At 42.2% G+C, this 19,066-nt stretch overlaps 1 protein-coding gene across 5 annotated transcripts; it reads left to right on the forward strand.

Moving 5' to 3' along the window:
- The first annotated feature begins 160 nt into the window (after positions 1-160).
- Positions 161-17,804, forward strand: LOC116314604 (homer protein homolog 3-like). Of its 5 annotated transcripts, none has more exons than XM_039601815.1 (11): positions 161-712; positions 880-943; positions 4,217-4,373; positions 7,425-7,556; positions 7,655-7,759; positions 8,518-8,526; positions 8,938-9,071; positions 11,698-11,854; positions 15,861-15,968; positions 16,055-16,135; positions 16,242-17,804. In XM_039601815.1, the coding sequence occupies exons 2-11, from the start codon at positions 921-923 to the stop codon at positions 16,425-16,427; spliced, it is 1,092 nt and encodes a 363-aa protein (XP_039457749.1). In that variant the 5' UTR covers positions 161-712; positions 880-920; the 3' UTR covers positions 16,428-17,804. The 5 variants fall into 5 exon arrangements, with proteins under 5 accessions (XP_039457749.1, XP_031588548.1, XP_031588562.1 ...); XM_031732688.2 differs by having other exon boundaries at positions 162-712; positions 895-943; XM_031732702.2 differs by having other exon boundaries at positions 162-712; positions 895-943; positions 8,959-9,071.
- The last annotated feature ends 1,262 nt before the right edge of the window (positions 17,805-19,066 follow it).

Raw genomic sequence — 19,066 nt, forward strand, 5'->3', positions numbered from 1 at the left:
CTGTGAGCTGAATTACTAGCATGTGAAGTTCTCTTTAATCTGCTTAAGAGGGCAAAACAACAGGAGGATTCTCATATTGCAAAATCTCATTACATCAATGGGTCCTAAATGGGCTGTTGTACGACTCTTCACTGTTTTTCTTTTTTTAGGTCAAGGCAGACCTTAAAGCTCCGGTTTGCAGTGCACACATGCAGGTGGGTTGACATAGTTACCATACCTGACTGTCACACACAGCTGGAGCGGGTGTTTGGAGGCTGCAGAGCCAGCAGGTGGTACTATACTGCCGGCTGTTGAATGCGAACAGCCGGCCGGATGAAGAGCCAAAAACTGAAGGGGAGAACAGAGAGGTCTGGCCGTACAGGATAAGCAGTGAAAGAGGAGGAAACAGAGAGGTCCCGTGTTCTGTGGCAGGACGAAGATGGACTCGGAGCAGCCCGCGGTCACTTCAGTCATCGCGGTCCGCAGCAGCTCTGCTCTCCCCGGCTTCTGACTCTGCGGGCTGCTCGGAGCTGCTCGGGGCAGGACGGTGCCACTTGGCGGGCTGCAGCAGGCGGAGTGCAGCGCCTTGCGGTGAAACCTCCCCCCCTGGAGAATAAAGCATCTGGTAGCTGTGACTGAAAGGAAGAGGAGACCAAGTGGGACAGCAGCAGCAGTTTCAGGACGCAAAATATTGTTAGATAACAGACTCGACGAGGTTTTACACCGAAATGGGGTAAGCGCTTCTCTATCCATGACAGATTTAACTGGACTTTAAGTAAGAATTAAGAGCGGGGAAAAATGTTAAAGTACGGAGACAAACTTTCATCATTATTCCGTTTTTTTTCTGGTATAATTTTTATTAAAGTAATTTACGTTAACAGTTGTCTAACCAATCCTCAGCCTTTTCTTTTACAGAAAAGAAGTCTCGGTGATCTTCTAAGATGTTTCCTCACCACAGAGAAAGGTATGGCCATTTACCAGCTTGTCCTTTTCTATTTCATTTTTTTCACCCAGGCATTTAGATTTCTTGTACTTGCATGTGACCTTGGGATGGCAGACACTTTACATAAATGTGACACAAATACTTTGAGATCTTGTTATCAGATCAGGGGGACTTAAGCTTTGACTTAAAGCAATCATTTGTAGTGAGTTTAAAACTGTAGTAGTAAGGCTGCAGATGAACATTTATCACTGCTCTGCTGATGTCGGCTGTGGAGCACATCTGGAGCAGCGCTCTGGTTTCATTACAGACTTAATGAATCTGTTAAATTAAGACATATTGTTATGTAGTCCCATGTGGCCCCAGCTTAGTTTATTTAAAACCATTTTCAGCTGATTGGGAGGAGAAGCATAGATTCTGGGGCCATCCTAGGGGAGCAGGTGTTACCATGAGAAAATCCTACTTTCACTCACATTAATGTAGATATTTCCTATTGCTGCCCCTGCTCCCTTTTTTATTAATCAGACTGTGTAGTGTTTAAGATTTCTTTTAGAAGATTTAGATCAAAGGGTGTTAAAAGAAACCAGGTGAAACAGATTTTAGATATTGTAGTTAGTGACAGAGGTCAGAGCTACGCCTCAGGATGAACACACTAATTCCTGTCTAATCACTCCCAGGCTTTGTTATCATGCTTAGAGACCTCCATTAAGTAGGCCACCCCCCTCTACTGAGGATGAAGGTCAAGTAATTGAATTGTTCTGCTGTTCAGTTAACAGAATATACAGAGGGGGAAATAATTATTCGATCCCCTGTTGAATCACTTCATTCAACAAGAAAAATAAACATCACATAAAAGTTAAAATTGATTTGCAGATCAGTGAGTAAAACTCTTGACTGCTGCTATGCAGCTCGATGCTTCAGCTCCCTCCAACCCTTTTCTATAAGCTTGAGGTCTGGAGCCTGGCTCCACCACTTTATGACCTCTTCTTTAACCACTCCTTTGGTGGTTTGGCAGTATCCACAGTTCATCTTCACTCTTCTGGCTGAGGGAACTAGGTTCTCATGTAAGATTTCATCTGTTTAGTCTGTTTCCACCTCTGTGCTTGTCTGTAGAGGATGGTGTTCTTTTGGTGAAACTCAGCATTTCTCTTCCAAAGAGCTCGATATCGGTTTTCTCTCAAACCTTCTCTAAATTGAGATTGTCACTGGCAAACTGAAGACAGAGGTGTACATGTGCTTTTTTGAGAAGGGGAACTTGCAGGTGCTGCAACATTTCAATGTATTTCAGCATCCTGTGTTACCAATGGTGTTCTTGGTGACTGCAGTTCCAACTGCCTTCAGAACATTAACACTCTCTTCCCGTGAAGCTTTGGGCTGATCCACCACCTTCCTCAACAATCATCCTCACCCCATTTGTCAAAATCATGCATGCAGCTCCAGACATAAAAACCTTATGTCTCCATTAAAATGCAACTACCATCAAAACTACACAGTTCATTTCTTTCAGCATACACATACATATACTAGTTTGACCACCTTTGCGTTTCAAATGTTTTCTGAGAGAGGAAACTAAACATGTTGACACAAACACTTTTGCAGCCTCTCAGCCTGTGTTTGTCCTTTTGGTTGATTCCCGGTTCGTTCTGTTTGCAAAGCGGTCCGTGTTGTTCGGTCGGATGCCAGATATTATGTGGCAGAGCTCGTCACCTCAGGCAAGGTGAAAGTGTGGCAGTGATGGGACGATATTAGAGTTAATAGCAGGTCCACCTTCACTCTTACCCATTTTATGTTCTGTGTAAGACTAACACTTTATGATTGTTTGACGTCAATGACCTTATTGACTGACTCATGGGCTTCATGGAAAATAAACAATAACATAAATATGACAGATTGTTTAATAGTCCATTGACTTTCTGATAACTGGTTAGTAGCTTTATTCCCCTTGGGCTTAAATAATGACCTGTGTTTACCCTTTTCTGCAGAGGTCACAGCAGGCTGACCTTTTTGCTGTTTCCTGTCTTAATGAGGAAGCATAAAAGCCTCTGGCAGCAGAGGGTTAATGTGACTGAAAAGCAGAATTACAGCATGGCCTATTATCAGACTGGAACATGGTTGAAAGGGTTAGGCTTCTGCTGCTGTAGCCCATCTGCTTCAAGGTTAGATGTGTTATGCATTCAGAGATGCTCTTCTGCATAACTTGGTGGTAATGAGTGATTATTTGAATTAATGTTGCCTTCCAATCAGGGTCAGAATTGAAGCAGGCTGGCCATTCTCCTCTGACCTTGGCATCAACAAGCTTAGTGGATATTTTCAGAACCATTCTCTGTAAACCCTAGAAATGATTGTGTGGGAAAATCCCAGTAGATCAACAGTTTCCGAAATACTCAGACCAGCCTGTCTGGCACCAACAGCCCCTTTTTTAAGCACCTTTCTTCTCCATTCTGATGGTCAGTGTGAACTATAGCAGGTTATCTCAACCATGTCTACATGAAATGCATCCAGAGAAACCATTGTTGGTTTTTGTATTTGCAATGAGGTCAGGTGTGACTGACTACCATGAGTAGCCAAAATAATGCAGTTCTATTGGAAATAGCTATAGGTATTTACACACATGCATTAAAGAATAAATGTCCTTTTTTGAACTATTTCATAATTTTTACCACATAGCAGCTATTCTAATTTGCATTTCTATACCAGTGACTGACAGCAGCGTCTTCTTGTGATACTCACTTTCACCCCTGCTGAGGAGAAAGGAGTGGTTAGCAGTGCTGCTGTTCACACCACAGGGCAGTGGCTAAACCACCTCCCGGCACCACTGACTGTGTTGCTTTGATATATTTACCTCGTATCCAGGATACATCGGAGCAAAACCTGCCAGGCGCAGATCAGAGCGTGGAGGGTGACGACTCGGGAGAGGGTTCAGAGAGTTCTAGTCAACATGCTTTGCCAGCTAACCCTGTTTGACTGGTGGATGACGCAGGGAAAATAGTGGGAGATAGCCAAAGGATGATTCCACATCTGTCCCTGGATGACACGGGAGACAGAGATGTCCTGTTATGAAAAAAAAAAAAAGACGGATTTGTGTTTTTCACGCAAACAAGAAGGGATTTTTAAGCAAAACTGTTTTATTTGGGGGATTTAATGGAACATATTTTAATGGTTTGATGCTCATTTTATACATTTAGACTTTACATTCAGTTCCTTCAGTGCCAGTGCACATTACTGTAGGTCTGCAGAGACTTTGACATTCCCTTCTCACAGCATCTAATCATCATCCCTCTGTGACTCCTCCTTCAGGGAGCAGCCGATCTTCAGCGCCCGGGCCCATGTTTTCCAAATCGACCCCACCACCAAGAGGAACTGGATACCGGCCAGCAAGCATGCTGTCACAGTGTCCTTCTTCTACGATGCTACCCGCAACGTGTATCGCATCATTAGTGTGGGCGGGACAAAGGTGAGTGCGTGGGAAATTGGTGAAGACTAAATTTTAGATTCAGCAAAGAAGACAGATTAAAGATGGACAGGGGGAGAAACGATAATAAACAAATACAGATCTGCTGTCTAGAAGTAATAAATAAAAGATGATGGCTTTGGAATCAAAAGGGGCTTTTGAGGCTTTGAAATAATGCCACAGGTCTAAAAAAGCAAGACAAACAGCAGCTTCAGATTGAATTTTTACTCATCAACCACACTCCCACCAGAAGTCCTGTGAGGTGAAGAATTATATAACAAACTAAACCAAATCGAAGCTCTACACATCAGCAGCCAGAGCATCTTTGGTCCGGGCTTGTGGATTTAGATTAGGCGGGTGGGGAGGGGACCCATCTGATCTCATCTTAGCACCTCTAGTGTGACCCACATTTCTGCCTCCCAGAAGGCAGCGCGGGGCAGCAGTTGGCCGTTCAGTAGCCCAATCCTGCCAGGGCTGGTGTCTGGCTCCACAGTAATCTTCTCTGCCACTGCTGCTCCTGCTGCTAGAATCCAGCAGGTTATGTCAAGCACGTCGGCACACAAACGCAGAGTTCATGTAATCATTGGTTGGAGGGGAAAGGGGTGGGAGGATGGGGTGGGGGATGCTTCTTCTTAAGCTGCCTGCAGTTCTAGTATTTTCAGTTCCATTACTCTAACACTGGAGATGACGTAAAATAAAAAAGGTTTATAAATAGGTCTGTTTTAGGTCATGTGTTAGGAAGGACAGAGCCAGCTTTGGCAGCTTCCCACAGAATGATGTGATAAACCTGGTAGATATGTTTTGATTGTGCAGCTGCTGCCCTTTTGGCAGAAGTGTGAGCAATTGCCGAAACAGGTCTCAAGGGAGAACGTGTGAAAATGGCATCCTGGTAACCTATTAATGTTCATGCCAAACCAACCACTGATTTTAACAAACCCTGTTCAGTAATACAAATACAGTGGCTCAATACTCCAGTTTATGGCCTTGCTACTATGTAATCTATAGCTGTGGTGAGGCTCTGATGAGGCCTATTTTAGATTTAAATGCTCCAGCAACAGTTTCTAATGTTGGTGCACAAAGATTTACTATGAAATGTGAACCAAATGTAATAGCAACATATCCAGATGCTTGTGGAAGCATTAAAACTCTCAACCTCACTGATGGGAATAAACAAAGTGAGTAGGGACCGTGAGTGTCAGTGCTAAATTCCTAGACCGCCCCTTTCATACTGTGGCTGATGAAACACTTAACTTTGGACGACAGAGTTAAATGCCAAGCTGGACGCCACATCCCTGACATAGCTAAAATGCGAACCCTGTTACAACAACTGCACACATCCTTTAAAACATTCTGTTTATACACCAGTAAACAGTCTTCATATGGGGAGTTACATGTGCATTGAACATTCAGAAGAAGGTGTGATGGGGACGTAAAGAGGGTGTGTATGGTTTGGTGGGGCACACTCGACCTTCATTTTGATCCTGGTATGCTTCAGTTACTAATATCGATCTCGCTCTGCTGTGACTCCATCGGTGTGACTAAATTTGACCACAAACAAACACGTTAACACCTGCTGGGCGTCACTCCCAAACATGTCCTGCTTTATACATTCAGACATTACATTCAGTTCCTTCAGTGCCAGTACACCTTACTGTAAGCCTGCAGAGGGATTTTCCCTTTGACATGCTGTATTTTCTGTTTTACTTTAAATGGAAATGTAATTTACAAAGGTAATATCATGCTGTATTTATTAGGATGGGAAAAATAGTGGAATTCAGTAGGAAAATGCATATTGAGGTGTTGTCCAGTTATTAAATAATAGATGGACTGGTACTTATATAGCACTTTTCTACTCTACTTACTGCTCTCACCCATTCGCCTTAGTTCTTTTAAACCTAACATTCCCACTGAGGCTCAGGAGGTAGAGCGGGTCGTTTATCAACTGAAAGGTTGGTGGTTTAATTCCTGGCTACTCCAGTATCCTCTAGTTGGAGTATCCTTGGCCAAGATACTGACCCGGAGTTGCATCTGCTGGGGTGTTTTAGTATAATTGATAAGGTGCTTAAGAATAGAGATGTGTTTGAGTGAATGAATGAAGCACTTTTTGTGCTCAGAGTAGAAGAACTGCTATATAAGTATCATTACATCTGCCCAGAGTTACGTCAGCAATCAGCCAGGGAACCACTTACCTCCCAGTTGGTGGATCTCCTGAGCAGCCACAGGCACTCCTGTAGACTTGGTTTTCACACCACAGCTAACTAAAGGCATTATTTTTTATGAAATTATTTTAAGACCCTTGTTTTGCAGTCACTTTTTCAAACTGGCTGAGGGTAGCTGTGGTGTTTTCAGTGAGAAAAGTCTCATCTTCTGGAGTAAGACTCTCTCCAAATTTTCTCAAGGCTGTGAGGATGTAAATTTTCTGCTGCGTGTATACATCTGGTAACAGTTTCCCCATCATCACATCCGGGTCCATCTCTGCCTGTCTGATTCTCAGTCGTTCCAGGCTGCTTCGAAGCAAAGAGTTGTATCAACTCCCAGGTTTGGAGGCATCAGCCAAGCCTCAGCCACTGAGTTCATCCACAATTATCTCATCTCCTGACATAAGTCATTGAATTCATCCAGTTGCTCCAAAGTTTCCTTCTTTGTCTCTTCATGCTCTTCCTCCCGGTCCATAAGTTGATGCATTAGTTTATCGAGTTGTTCCTCCATATTCTGCCTCAATTTGTGGAGAGGTCATCTACGGTTAAAACTGCATTTTGATAAATTTTTAGTAAAGTGAGAGTAAAATGTTACCATTCACTGGTCAAATTTGTCATAAGTTATCATAAGAAATAAAAATAATAACTTGCAGTTCCTCAGTTAGAGCATGAAGTATGCTGAGAAGATGGTATATTGCCATAGTGTAAGAATGAAGATAGAGGCGCAGGCTGGTGGAAAAATACTGATTCTGCTGAATTATTTAGTTTCGTCTGGATTCACGCGTCTGCTCCCAGAGACATCCGCTCTCTTCACCTGCACCTAAGGGGACGACCTCTGTTATCTCTTTATCTGCAGGCAATTATCAACTGCACTGTTACGCCCAGCATGACATTTACTAAGACGTCTCAGAAGTTTGGTCAGTGGGCTGACAGCCGCGCCAACACGGTCTACGGTCTGGGTTTTGCCACAGAGCAGCAACTGCATCAGGTAGGCCAAAGTACAGTACTTTTAAAAATGTGCCATCCATTTCTTGTAGAGGGTTTGTGCTGCATTGTCTAGGTCATGACTTGCCCTCTCCTGTAAAGTTTGCAGAGAAGTTTAAGGAGGTGAAAGATGCAGCTCGTCTGGCGCGAGAAAAGTCACAGGACAAAGAACTGGCCAACACTGCGCTCACCATCGCTGCTCCTCAGGTGAGCGCCGTGCTTTCAGAAAGCATGAGCATGAAAGAAGAGCAAAGGTTTGTGAGTGTCACCGAGAAGCTGTAAATGTGAAACCTCTGTCATTCATGCAGTGACACATTTTTGGCATTTCAAGACTGAAATTAGATGATTAGATGAATGCACCTGTATTACTTGCTGCAGCTCAGCTATTAGACAGGGCCGCTGTGACTAAATCAAAGGAGGGATGGGGAGAGAGGGGAACGAAAAGCAAAAGAAATGCGAGCTGGGTCAGTTGTCTCAGAGGGAAGTGAAAGTGAGGAAAACTAGGACGATGGTAAAATTATCCCATGCTGCTCAGCAGTACACCACATTCACAATTTCTCCCCACAGCTACCCAGAAGCCTCTGTCTTGAAACACTTCTAATGATGAAAACGTAGTCAGCTCAGGGCCCTTTTTCATCAATAAAGAATAATCAGCCTTCAGTTACTTCTGCCTGATCTTGAGGAACATGCCTATTTCCTTTTTAATTCTACGGCTGAGCAGGTTCCAAGTGACGTCCCTCACTCCCGATCGATTTAACGAACACATTGGAAGAGCCAAAGCTCCAGAAAATTGCCAACTGCTTCAATTCATTGTACTTGCTAAGTGGCACTGCACTGCATAACTGATCAGTCCGCAAAGCACGCTTTCTGACTGTGATGTGTTGAAAAGGTCGTTTCGTGTTGTGTGCTTCGTGGTGATATGTTCTTCTTTTCCGTTTTTTCCACCTCACGGATTTCCTCTGCAGTTCTCACAGGTGAGTCATTATTTAGAGGAAATGTAAAACACAAGAAATACGTGTGCAGGAAGCATCTTTATTTTTTCTTCTTGCCTCTGAATTTTATACATTTTATACCTTCTCTGATGGGCAGACAGCTCTAAGCTTCTCATTTATCAGACCAAAGCGGACGCTAAAACTATCGTGTTACAGCAGTCAGTCCATCGAGAACAAGACCGCAAAGAGAGTCATTTATTATTGTTATCACGAGCTGTATGGCTTTGCTTGATTTTATATGCAGACTTTGACCTGAATGGGATTTTAACATCTAAAAGCAGGCGGTCTCTCTTCACTTTGAATAAATCCATTTAATGCAGAGTCTGTTTTTTTTATTTCTTAATAATTCTGCATTAGTTATTATGAGAGTCCATTTACTGATGTGTTTCTCAGGACCTCTCGGATGAACTCCAGTCTCCACCGGTGATGTGCGTGAATGGACCGGAGGACAAGCTGTTTCGCAGCCAGAGCGCAGACATCACCCTGTCTTCTGAGAAGGAGCGCATTAAAAAGATGCTCTCTGAGGGGTAACTGCACACACACACGCACACACACACACACACACACACACACACACACACACACACACACACACACACACACACACACACACAGAAATGAAACCAAGGAAGCCTTGAAGTTTCATTACTGAGAGCTGAAACAGCCTGATTTCAAACACACCTCATGACCTTCTTCAGTGAAAAAGTTTTTCTAGGTAAATCTCACAACTCGACAGCCATGCTGGTAATGCCAAGTCTTTGCAGTTCCGCTATACCTGCGTTTGCATCAGTGCAACATGGCTAGTTTGATGTTTTTGCATTTAGCCATTATGAAGAGGAAGACTGTTTTTTTTAGAATATGAACAGACTGTATTTACAGATGCATACAGTCATGTGAGAATTGAATTTTTTGGAAGTGGAATAACTTAATTTGTCATCTCTCACATCATCGTGGTGGAATTCAGGCCCACTTTTCCTGATACCGCTGCTTCAGCTCATTAAGGCCTACAGCTCTGTTATGGTCTCACCTCAGCATTTTAATCAGGTTGAAGGTGGACTTTGACTGGGCCTCATGATTCTTTTCTTTTGCGTCCATACTGTTGTATATTTGCTCCTGTGCTTAGGATCAAGTTTTAGCTGTCAGCCTCACATTTGACTCTAGAGTACTTTAATATAGAGAGCAATTCATGGTCGACTCATTAGCTGTAAGGTGTCCAGGCCTTGTAGGTGCAAAACAAGCCCAAATCATCACCCCTAACAGTTGGTATGAGGTGTTTGTGCTGACATGCTGTGTTTGGTTTCCTCCAAATATGGTGCTGTGTATTAGGCCTAACTTCTCCGCTTTGGCCTCGTCTATCTAAAACACCTTGTCCCAGTCTGCTGTCATGAACATCAGCATTTACCATCTAACCTCTAATGAGTCTGAGATGTAACTCTTGGTGTTTTTGAAACTTCTGTGAGTATTGCACATTGTGATCTTGGGTTTCATTTTCTTGAGCATCCACACCTTAACACACACCTGAATGGTTCAAGGACATCCAGCATCTACTTGAGCGTTTGGACTTATAGGGGTCAGAGATTGAGCCACTGACATTCTGATTGGTCGATGACCCGCTCTACGTGGCGAACCCCAACGGAAAAATACAGTATAACAATCTAGTAGTTGCTGTAACCACGCACTGTGTTCTACAAACGGTCTTTGTAACATCATGAGGGTTTTTCAAATTTCAAGTGGACTGTGCTTCTGGCTGCACTTAACCAGGCAATCCATTACCTTTTGGTTCCTGAGTGTTATCATGGTTTTCATTTTTTCTGTGTTAATTAACGTCGCTGACGTCATTCAGTTTGTTAAGCTACTAAGGAAATGAACAGGCCATTATCAAAGTGTTGACTCATACATAACACTGAATGAGGCTTGGAAGCATCCCTCCATTCAGCCCTTTGAGCCACCCACAATGCTTTTATACCCTATAGTCCAATTACCACGAAGAAAGCTGCTCCTGAACGGTTACCATGGCAAAGTGTGGCCAGTTTACAACATCAAGCTTTGGAGATGTAGGACAGAGCAAAGGAAAAGGATCAAAAATGAAGAGAGCATATCAAATTCAATCATCTTATATGTCTTCTGTGCAGGTGGCGTAAAAGTGGACTCATGGAGTGGGAACAGGCTTGTCTTACTCGCTTACAAGTCATGCATTCATCAAATGTGCAGGAAATTCAGTTTAAAGTCAGAATTTTCAAGGTCACATCATTTTAAACTGGAACGAACGTCAGTGGGGACTGAAGAACTGTGATGGAAAGATGTGAAAAAATACACAAATCTTTATCTGTCATCATCATCTGTCATCTTCCGTTTGTCTTTTTCCTGATGGAAACAAACGTCAGCCTCAGTTGTTTTTTGATGAACCTTTTCAACGTCACTTTCAGTCCCTTGATGCAGTCGGTCAGTTTCATCTCTGCTCTCCGGGTCGGGGTTGTGGCTTTAATAAGTGTTTCTTTGCTTTGTCACCAGACCTGTGAAATAAGTTTCAGTCTGCCCTTTAGGTGTGCGGCTGCAGGCTACAGCCTCCTTAACACTTGTGTAGTGGCTCTGTGATTGTGTTAACCAGGCCATCAGTGTTTCATCATGTTCCAGACTCTCGGCAGCAGTACAGCTTGTTTGTTACTCCACAACCAGCTATTGTGTTTAGCCTCATGTTGCAGTGCTTGACACAAGACTCGGTTTTAATATTGAAGTCATCAACATGTGGCAGTTTTGTTTATTACTAACACTGCATAAGCTTTTTTACTCATAAAGGTTCCATATTTGTAAGTACCCGAATCATAATCGGCTAAATTTAGCACCGCATTGTTTGTCATACAATAGATTAGTTTTCTCAATTTTATAAAGCGGGATACAGACTCAGATATGACTCCACGTAATGAAATCTAAAATCTAAAAAGCGTTGTTGCTTTTGTTTTAATAAGTGACAGTTTTTCTTCTTTGTGAGGAATTTTAACATTTTTTAAACTCTGATTGAAGGTTAAGGTCCAGCTCCCTGAAACAGCAACTGATGAAACAGGTCTGGAGCCTATCCCAGCTGCCATAGGGCGAGGGGCAGGGTGCGTAGTGTTGAATGTGACATAGATGTGTATTGGTATTTGTGTTTTTCAGGTCTATTTGTGAGATGAACCTGGAAGCTGAGCTCTTCACTTTACAGGACAGCAACTCTAAGCTGGTGGCAGCTTTGCATGAAGCGAATGCTAACGTGGAGCAGTGGAAGAAACAGCTGACAGCATATCAGGAGGAGACCGAAAGACTCAGAGACCAGGTGAGCCTCAGGGAGTTTGAGGATGCTGTGAAGTGTGTTCACCCTGAAGTCACACCTATTAAATTATAGAAACATATGAAATACAGGATTTTTTTTTTTCTTGTTAAAAGCGGTTCAATCCTCCGTCCCCGTGTTTGCTAATAGTAATTATTGGATTGCTGGTTTTGTGTCTTTATCTTTATGACTGCAACAAATCAAACTCCTTGCATCTGAACTGGAAAAAACCCCACTAAGAGTATACGTCACTACTACTTCATCAGTGATAAATAACCATGAGATCAATTACTAAGCTTTATGCCAATAATATCCAAAATTGTCTGGCACATGCTGGCCACAGATACATTTAAAAAAGCTGGGGAAAAAAGTGTTGTTTTGCTGAGCTCATGCAGCAGGAGATCTGGATTAACTGTGGGACTCCTCCTGCGTGTCACGCCCCCATCTCTCCCCATGTACCTGTCTAAAACTTTCAGAATCTAATGAAGGCATAATGACCTAAAATACACTTAAAATAAGCTCAACAGAGTACATGTTTTAATTTTGAGTGCACCTACACGCTGCAGACTAAATTCTTCTTCCTCATTCCCAGGACTTTTTAACCTCCCACATTTTTATTGTGTATAGTAGCTTTTGTCTTCATAGCTTCTTTGTATCCCTGCACTCCAACTTTTATGTGAGACTATAACATCCCACATGTGAGTTTTACTTTGGATGCTTAAAGCAGAAAGTCACCTTGTAAACGAAGTCATTTTAAAGCAGATGGTTTGAAACTGCGTTGTAAAAAGAGTCATTTTTGTGTGATGGAAGCTTTACTTTAAAGTGAGTATAGCAATGCAAACATCACCTTTCCTAGAAATCCTGTTAATGCTTCCAAAAGAGTGCTGGAGTTGGACGCTCAAATTGGCTGAATTATCTTATTGTTTTATTTCATAATAATTTGTTTTCAATAGCAAAAAAGCAGATTAAAATATCTCTGTACTCTGGGTTTTCACTTTTCTCCAGTGGTCCAAAGACAAACTCAGAATTTCTCACTGCCTCACATCACCTCTTGTCGAACTGGCTGAGAAGACTACATCCACCAACTATAAGCACAATAAGGAGTTTAAGAACGGAGGGATTAGTTAATCATGATAACGTACCATCTGTGACCGCCTCAAAGTTGAGACATACGGTTAACAAAAAGTTAAAATTCTGAGTCTAAAAGCTGAGAAGTAGCTGTTTTCTCCTCTGGCCTCTGAAGCTCTTACACAGCTCTGCAGTAACCTGTGGAGTAGAAACTAATGGTTAAGGTCGCACCTAATTATCATTTCTGGAGGTGTAACGCTGTGTAACATGAACACAAGTAAGATTGCACAAGCAACAGAGAGATATTGCTGCAAGACTCGCCCGGGGTTGTGGGCCTGAGTGTCCTGCTGCTTTTGATTGGGTCGTCCTTTGCAGACACTTCATTTCCTTGTTTTGAAACTGGTTGTTCGGAAAAAGGAAGCTTTGCTGGTAACACACTCCATCAATCTCTGACTTGTGCTGCAGGCTTTTCCCCTCAGAAGCTTTAATCAAGGCGTTCTCTGCGCTGGTTGAAGCGGTTCACTAAGTACACGCCAAATTTCACATTTCGCCACGAGGGAGTTCGGTCTAAACACCGAGAGCCTCACGAGGGTTTTACACTTGAATTACTTTTCAGGCTCCGGTGGATGCAGATGCTTCTGCCCTCCCTGTCCTCGCTCATCAATAAAAGGTATTTCCATGTTTGCTGGGAGCTGATTCCTCTGGGAACGACCTCGCCTCAGGCTGACATTTACAAACCTCTCTGATTCGATGCTTTAACACCTCAATCCCTTTCCATTATAGCCCAGCCTTACAGTATCGATCACTACTGTTTAATTCGTAAGCGCTCCCCTGGTATTTCAGCAAGAAACAGCTTTCACTATTTTGGTCCACATCGACTGATTAAATCATACAAGTGAGAACCCCGTCTCCTTTGGACCGAGCTAGTTCCTACTGTCTGAGGAAGGGGACCAGGTGGCTGAAAATGGTTCATGTCTCCGGGGTGGTGTGTGTGAGAGAGAGAGGGAGAGGGGGGTTTGTAGGACAGCAATATCCTACTTTCAATGCCCCAGTTAGGAAAAAATGAAAAATCACCAGAGGGAGTTGGCATCCACTTGTTTCTCTCTTTTTTTCCCTCCTTTCTTCTCCTCAGTCTAAACCATACGCGGTTTAAAATAATCCAACGGGGCATTCGGGGTGTTTTTAGAGGTGTCCTTCTGTTTTTCTTTCTAATTCATGGAGCTCAGATGAAATGCAATGCAATGAGGATTTCATTCGTAAAAGTGGCGATGTGCTGCTCTTCTCCAACTTTGTTATAATAGTAGAAATAGCCGCTTATTGTTGCAGATGAAGGCTGTGAAAGCAAACGGAGTTGACTGCTCTCTATGATAAGTTTCATTCTGTCCGCTGATGAGCTCTTTAGCTTTGATAAGAGTTATACACATTAAAAGATTCTTAATCTATGAGTTTTCCTGTTATTCACCTTTGCGTTTTATGTTGTTGTTAAAGTCTTTAGGCACTTTATGTCTGGTGCAGTGAATGGGGCCTTTCAGTGTAGAGGGTTCTCCCTGGCTTCCTCCCACAGTGCAAACACATGCATGTTACTGTAGGTTAACTGGTGATTTTGACTGGCCATAGGCGTGAAAGTAAGCATGAATGGCTGTCTCTGTGTGTTATCTCTGTGATGGGCTGGTGACCTGTCCAGAGTGCATCCCATCTCTTGCCCTGGCACAGCTGGGATTGGCTTCAGCAGCCCTGCTTATCCCTAAATTGGATAAGCCGATAAGAAAATAGATGGACGTCCAAACTGAGTGCATCATCAAAACGTTCTGACGAATGCTAGAATAAAAGTCCTTTTAATGTTTTTAGCTGTGCTTCAGCTATTTTGGTTGTCTGTTTTACCTTAATCCAGACTGTAAAATTCAGTGGGATGGGTAACCATGTTTACATTTATTCCTGGTGAATTCCAATGTTTATGCAGATACTATATTAGAGCCACGCTTTGGTTTATATTTATAGCTTGACGTAGCAATAGTCATCAATGATTTGGATAAAATTTGGCAAAGCTATTCCCTTAGGATGGAGTGTCATAACTTTAGTGATCGCAGTGACATCATCAGGTCAGAAATCAGTTTATTTAGCTGATTATTAAGTACGTCACAGACTAATCAGCACATGATGAACACGGTAAACATTACACTTATATAATATCAAGTGCTAACACTGCACGTTAGCATGCTATTCTAAAGTTTGATCTCAGAGATAGCAGTGTGTCCACAGATTCTTGCTTAGCTGTATTAAATAATGTTATATCAGCTGTGATCAAGCCATAACCTCCACCTTAGACTGTGTGTATGTGTATTTCAGCTCTTAGACTGAATGGCATGGTGCAAAAATGTGTAACTTTAGTGCTCAGGGCTTCCTTTTCAGTGCACAGAAAGCAGTGCTGCTGTTTGTGTTTGCCCACCAAAGCTATTTCTGGATTGTACACATGGTGAAGTGCCAGCCAGCGTGCGAATTCGTCTTTGTGGCATTTTGTCCTCTTCCACAGCACTCTTACGAAACCAAGGCAGATGGAGAAAGAGGCGGATTGTGTTGGAGAAAAGCTGCACAGGATAGTGTTAAACTAGGCTGGATGGGCCGGCTGGAGCCTTTCTGTGTGGAGTTTTCGTGCTCTCTCTGTGCCTGCAAAGATGTCGAAAAACATCCATGTAAGGTTAATTTTAAGCTGGTCAGAGGTGTGTTTGTGAGCATGTTCCCTACATCTCAACCAATCTGAGAAACCCAACCAAACATGAGGTCACTCTGATCTGCATTTCACATTGTCTTTGTTCTCATTATAGTTCAATTGTTTTAAGTAGACCAGGGACAAATTTGAATGAGACCAGTAATAGTTTAGACCAAATGAAAGCTTTTTAAAACGTTGTCCTGCATACACATCATTTCAATTCGTGTGTTTTGTAAGGTGGCTGACCTTGAAGCCCACGGTGGCCAAGGCCCCAGTGATCTGTTGAAGGATGAGCTGACCCAGTCCCTGGAGGAGCTGGAGGCCCTACTGAAGGCCAAAGATGAGGTTGGATATTTGCTAAATTACAAGGAATGACATGGCACATCACCAAAAACTGACTTTTTGATGCATACCTTTCATTCATTCTCTAGGAAATTCACATTTTGCAAAGCAAAAAAGCAGAGTACCACGAAATGGAGCATCAGCGTGACGAGGCCATCCACAGATTACGGGTAGGAGTGACGTTTTTACAGTAACTCAGCATTTTTTCATTGCTTATTCGGTTCTGGTAAACCTAATATTTCCCTGTGCCTTTTCTGTGTTTACCGTTCACTTCAGGAGATGGAGATGCGAAACTCGGAGCTGGAGCGTCGCATCCAGAACACGGAGCAGAACCTGAGTAACTCTCTGGAGGACCGGGATCGCTTGGATACTGAGATCCAGAGGGCCATAGAAATTCTGGACATCAAGATCTTTGACCTTAACGACCTCCGCCAGAGCCTTGTTAAACTTATTGACAAATAGTAAGGGTGGGTGAAACATGGCAGAGTGCAACCTGTGAGAGAAATGGAAGAGAGGACAGGGGTCCCGGCAGGAATCGGTAAACAAAATAAGAAGGAGCTGGTCCCGGTCCTCTTCAAGCACAAAACCCACCTCGGCTGCAGGAAGGTCTGTGTCACAGCAGTGACGGCAACATCGCGCAGGCGCTGACTCTGAGCAGCAGCATATATACGGTAGAGCTTGTCCCAACTTAACGTAACGCTTCATGTTGCTTTCGAGGGTAACACTCAGTGCAATAAACCAACTTATAAGGTAAGTGCTTAACAATGCTAGTCATTTAGGATTTAGAACTGGTGCTTCTGGTCTTTCATAAGGATCACCTTTGTACCCAAAATCACAATGCAGTGTCAATATGAACGATAAGAGGCCTTGTTTTTCATCTTTACAACAAAATGAGTCCATGCTTAAACACAAAGGAACTGAAAAGTGAATGCACGAGACAAAAAAAAAAAAAGAGTTTAGCTTATTTAAGAGCCCGCATACGCCATATTTATTACTGGGTTAACAGTTCACACAGGTATTGTAGTTACCCATACGTAATCTAGCAGCTATATTGTGTAATGTGAAGGACCAGTGTTAGTTTTTCAACAGGAATATTCAAGGATAGTGAAGGCGTGTGCTCGTAGTTGTCGATAATATGGTTAATCTAGGACATGCAACTTGAATAGCAACAGCATCTAAACATTGACACCAAAGATCAAATGTTAAGAGCAGAGGGGGGAAAAAGTTTTCCGTGGCTCATCTTTTATCACATTTCATTTCTTGCATTAGGAAACTTTTGATTCCTCAGTAAGCTACTTAAGTACATGGTAGTAAATAGGAAATATTAAGCAATTAAAGTTAGCATAACAATGGTTTTCCAAATGATATAAATCAATAAGCTACACTTAAGAAGTAACCATAGGAAATTAAAATGCATCACTTAGTCTTACAGGTAAATATAAGTGACTTTTGAGCTTGTCCAGTCTGAATGATATGCTGTGCATCATCTACTAATAAAGCACTAACTTAGTAACTTATTTACAATAGCTCCGCATCATAATGAACACGTTTCTCTCATCGGTGTGATGCATCTGAAGAAATGTAAGATGTTTTCTGCCTTCTGTTACTTTTGAGCACATTACCTTTAGCTGTGGACCGTATGCCATAGGCCTTGAGATTGTGGCCGTGCTGTATGAATAATTAAATATGTACAAAAAAGAAAAACTGAATGTCTACTTCAGAGTCTTTTCATCACACAGACTGTATCGTATGACATTTTTTAAGCCTTACTGTACGGAGGATGAATGTGAACAGTGATGTCGGCTCTCTGAGCCGCGTCATGGTGGTTTGAAAATAAAAGCAAACATTATGATCACTTTATGCAGCATTTAGTCTTTTTCTTTCTGGGGTTTGTTTGTTTTTCTTTGGTGAATATTGGATAGAAAATACTTGGACACTGAAAAATATGCTTGTATGAAAGGTTGAAAGAGATGTTTTGGGAGTGCTCTGAGTACTTAAGGAGAGTATAAGAACCAGCCGATGAGACTAACTGACCCAAAACCCAAACTCTAATCTAATACCATTACCTGCGTTCAATAATGCTTTATTTAAAAAAAAAAATTAAAATAAATTACAATACAGTGTAGTATTATATTATAATATGGCACTAAATATGTTTTCATGAATGAGTATCCTCAGTTTTGATGCTTTATACATTTCAAAATAAGAGCCATACAAAGGTTTTCCTCAGTATTAAAAGAGTTTTATTCAATCAGATGGAGCATTTTTAAGTGACTCAGCTTCTTAGACAGCCTTCATCAGACTGCACCATACATCAAACACATTAAAGCACGCAGATGTTGAAGTACGAGTATAACTTCTGAGCACCCAAAAAGCTTTCGGTGTACTCTGACACACCCAGCAGTATAAATGACTAATTACTAAACATTACATTAACGCAAAGCTGCAGGTAGGCATGCTGAAAAGCTGTAAGTTAATGTAGCCACTGCTCTATCCCTGAGCTGATGCAGTCGCACAATCAGATTGTTTTTTGACAGCACTGGTTACAGAATCCAGCCGTTTACTTCAGCTTCTTCTTGGGTCTGACATTGTCGGTGTGTCCACACTTTGGAGTTGATGGCACGAGGATGCAGACGAGCATAGCACCTACGACAGATGGAGAAATGTTTAGGTTAATGAGATGAGCGATGACATCACTCAGCACTAGATCGCTGCTTTCCTGAGGGCTGTGATATGTATCTGCTAACACACAACTTGGAGCCATCAAAGCTCTTTAAGCTCTCCCAGTCGACCTAAAATGTGCCAGATTTTGACCTAAAATCAGATTTTTTTCTGCCAATTTTTCTTTGAAAGAACAAAATGATTTAATCAGCCACTCAGTAATAATTTAGCATTGCTAATATTGCATTTTTCCCTAAGATCAAACGTCATGTGTTTAAGGAACAACTAAAGTTTTTACTTCTTCAGACCTTTCCCATGCACCCTGCACAAAGATGAAATCGAGTGGAATCAATTTTTAAGCAATCCGCTCAAAACATTTTCATATTTTTATCTTTTGCGTTATCCCCTCACCTCTCTGAGAATGAGTTCAGTCTCACTAA

The sequence above is a fragment of the Oreochromis aureus genome, linkage group 18 (genome assembly GCF_013358895.1).
Source record: "Oreochromis aureus strain Israel breed Guangdong linkage group 18, ZZ_aureus, whole genome shotgun sequence".
NCBI classification, from domain to species: Eukaryota; Metazoa; Chordata; class Actinopteri; order Cichliformes; family Cichlidae; genus Oreochromis; species Oreochromis aureus.

What these genes read in the sequence shown, in the direction of transcription:
- LOC116314604 (XM_039601815.1), top strand. Translation starts at nt 921, where the DNA reads ATGTTTCCTCACCACAGAGAAAG. An exon ending in TACTGAAGGCCAAAGATGAG is followed by an intron (nt 15,969 to 16,054) that starts GTTGGATATTTG and finishes TTCATTCTCTAG; the next exon opens with GAAATTCACATTTTGCAAAG. An exon ending in AGGCCATCCACAGATTACGG is followed by an intron (nt 16,136 to 16,241) that starts GTAGGAGTGACG and finishes CGTTCACTTCAG; the next exon opens with GAGATGGAGATGCGAAACTC.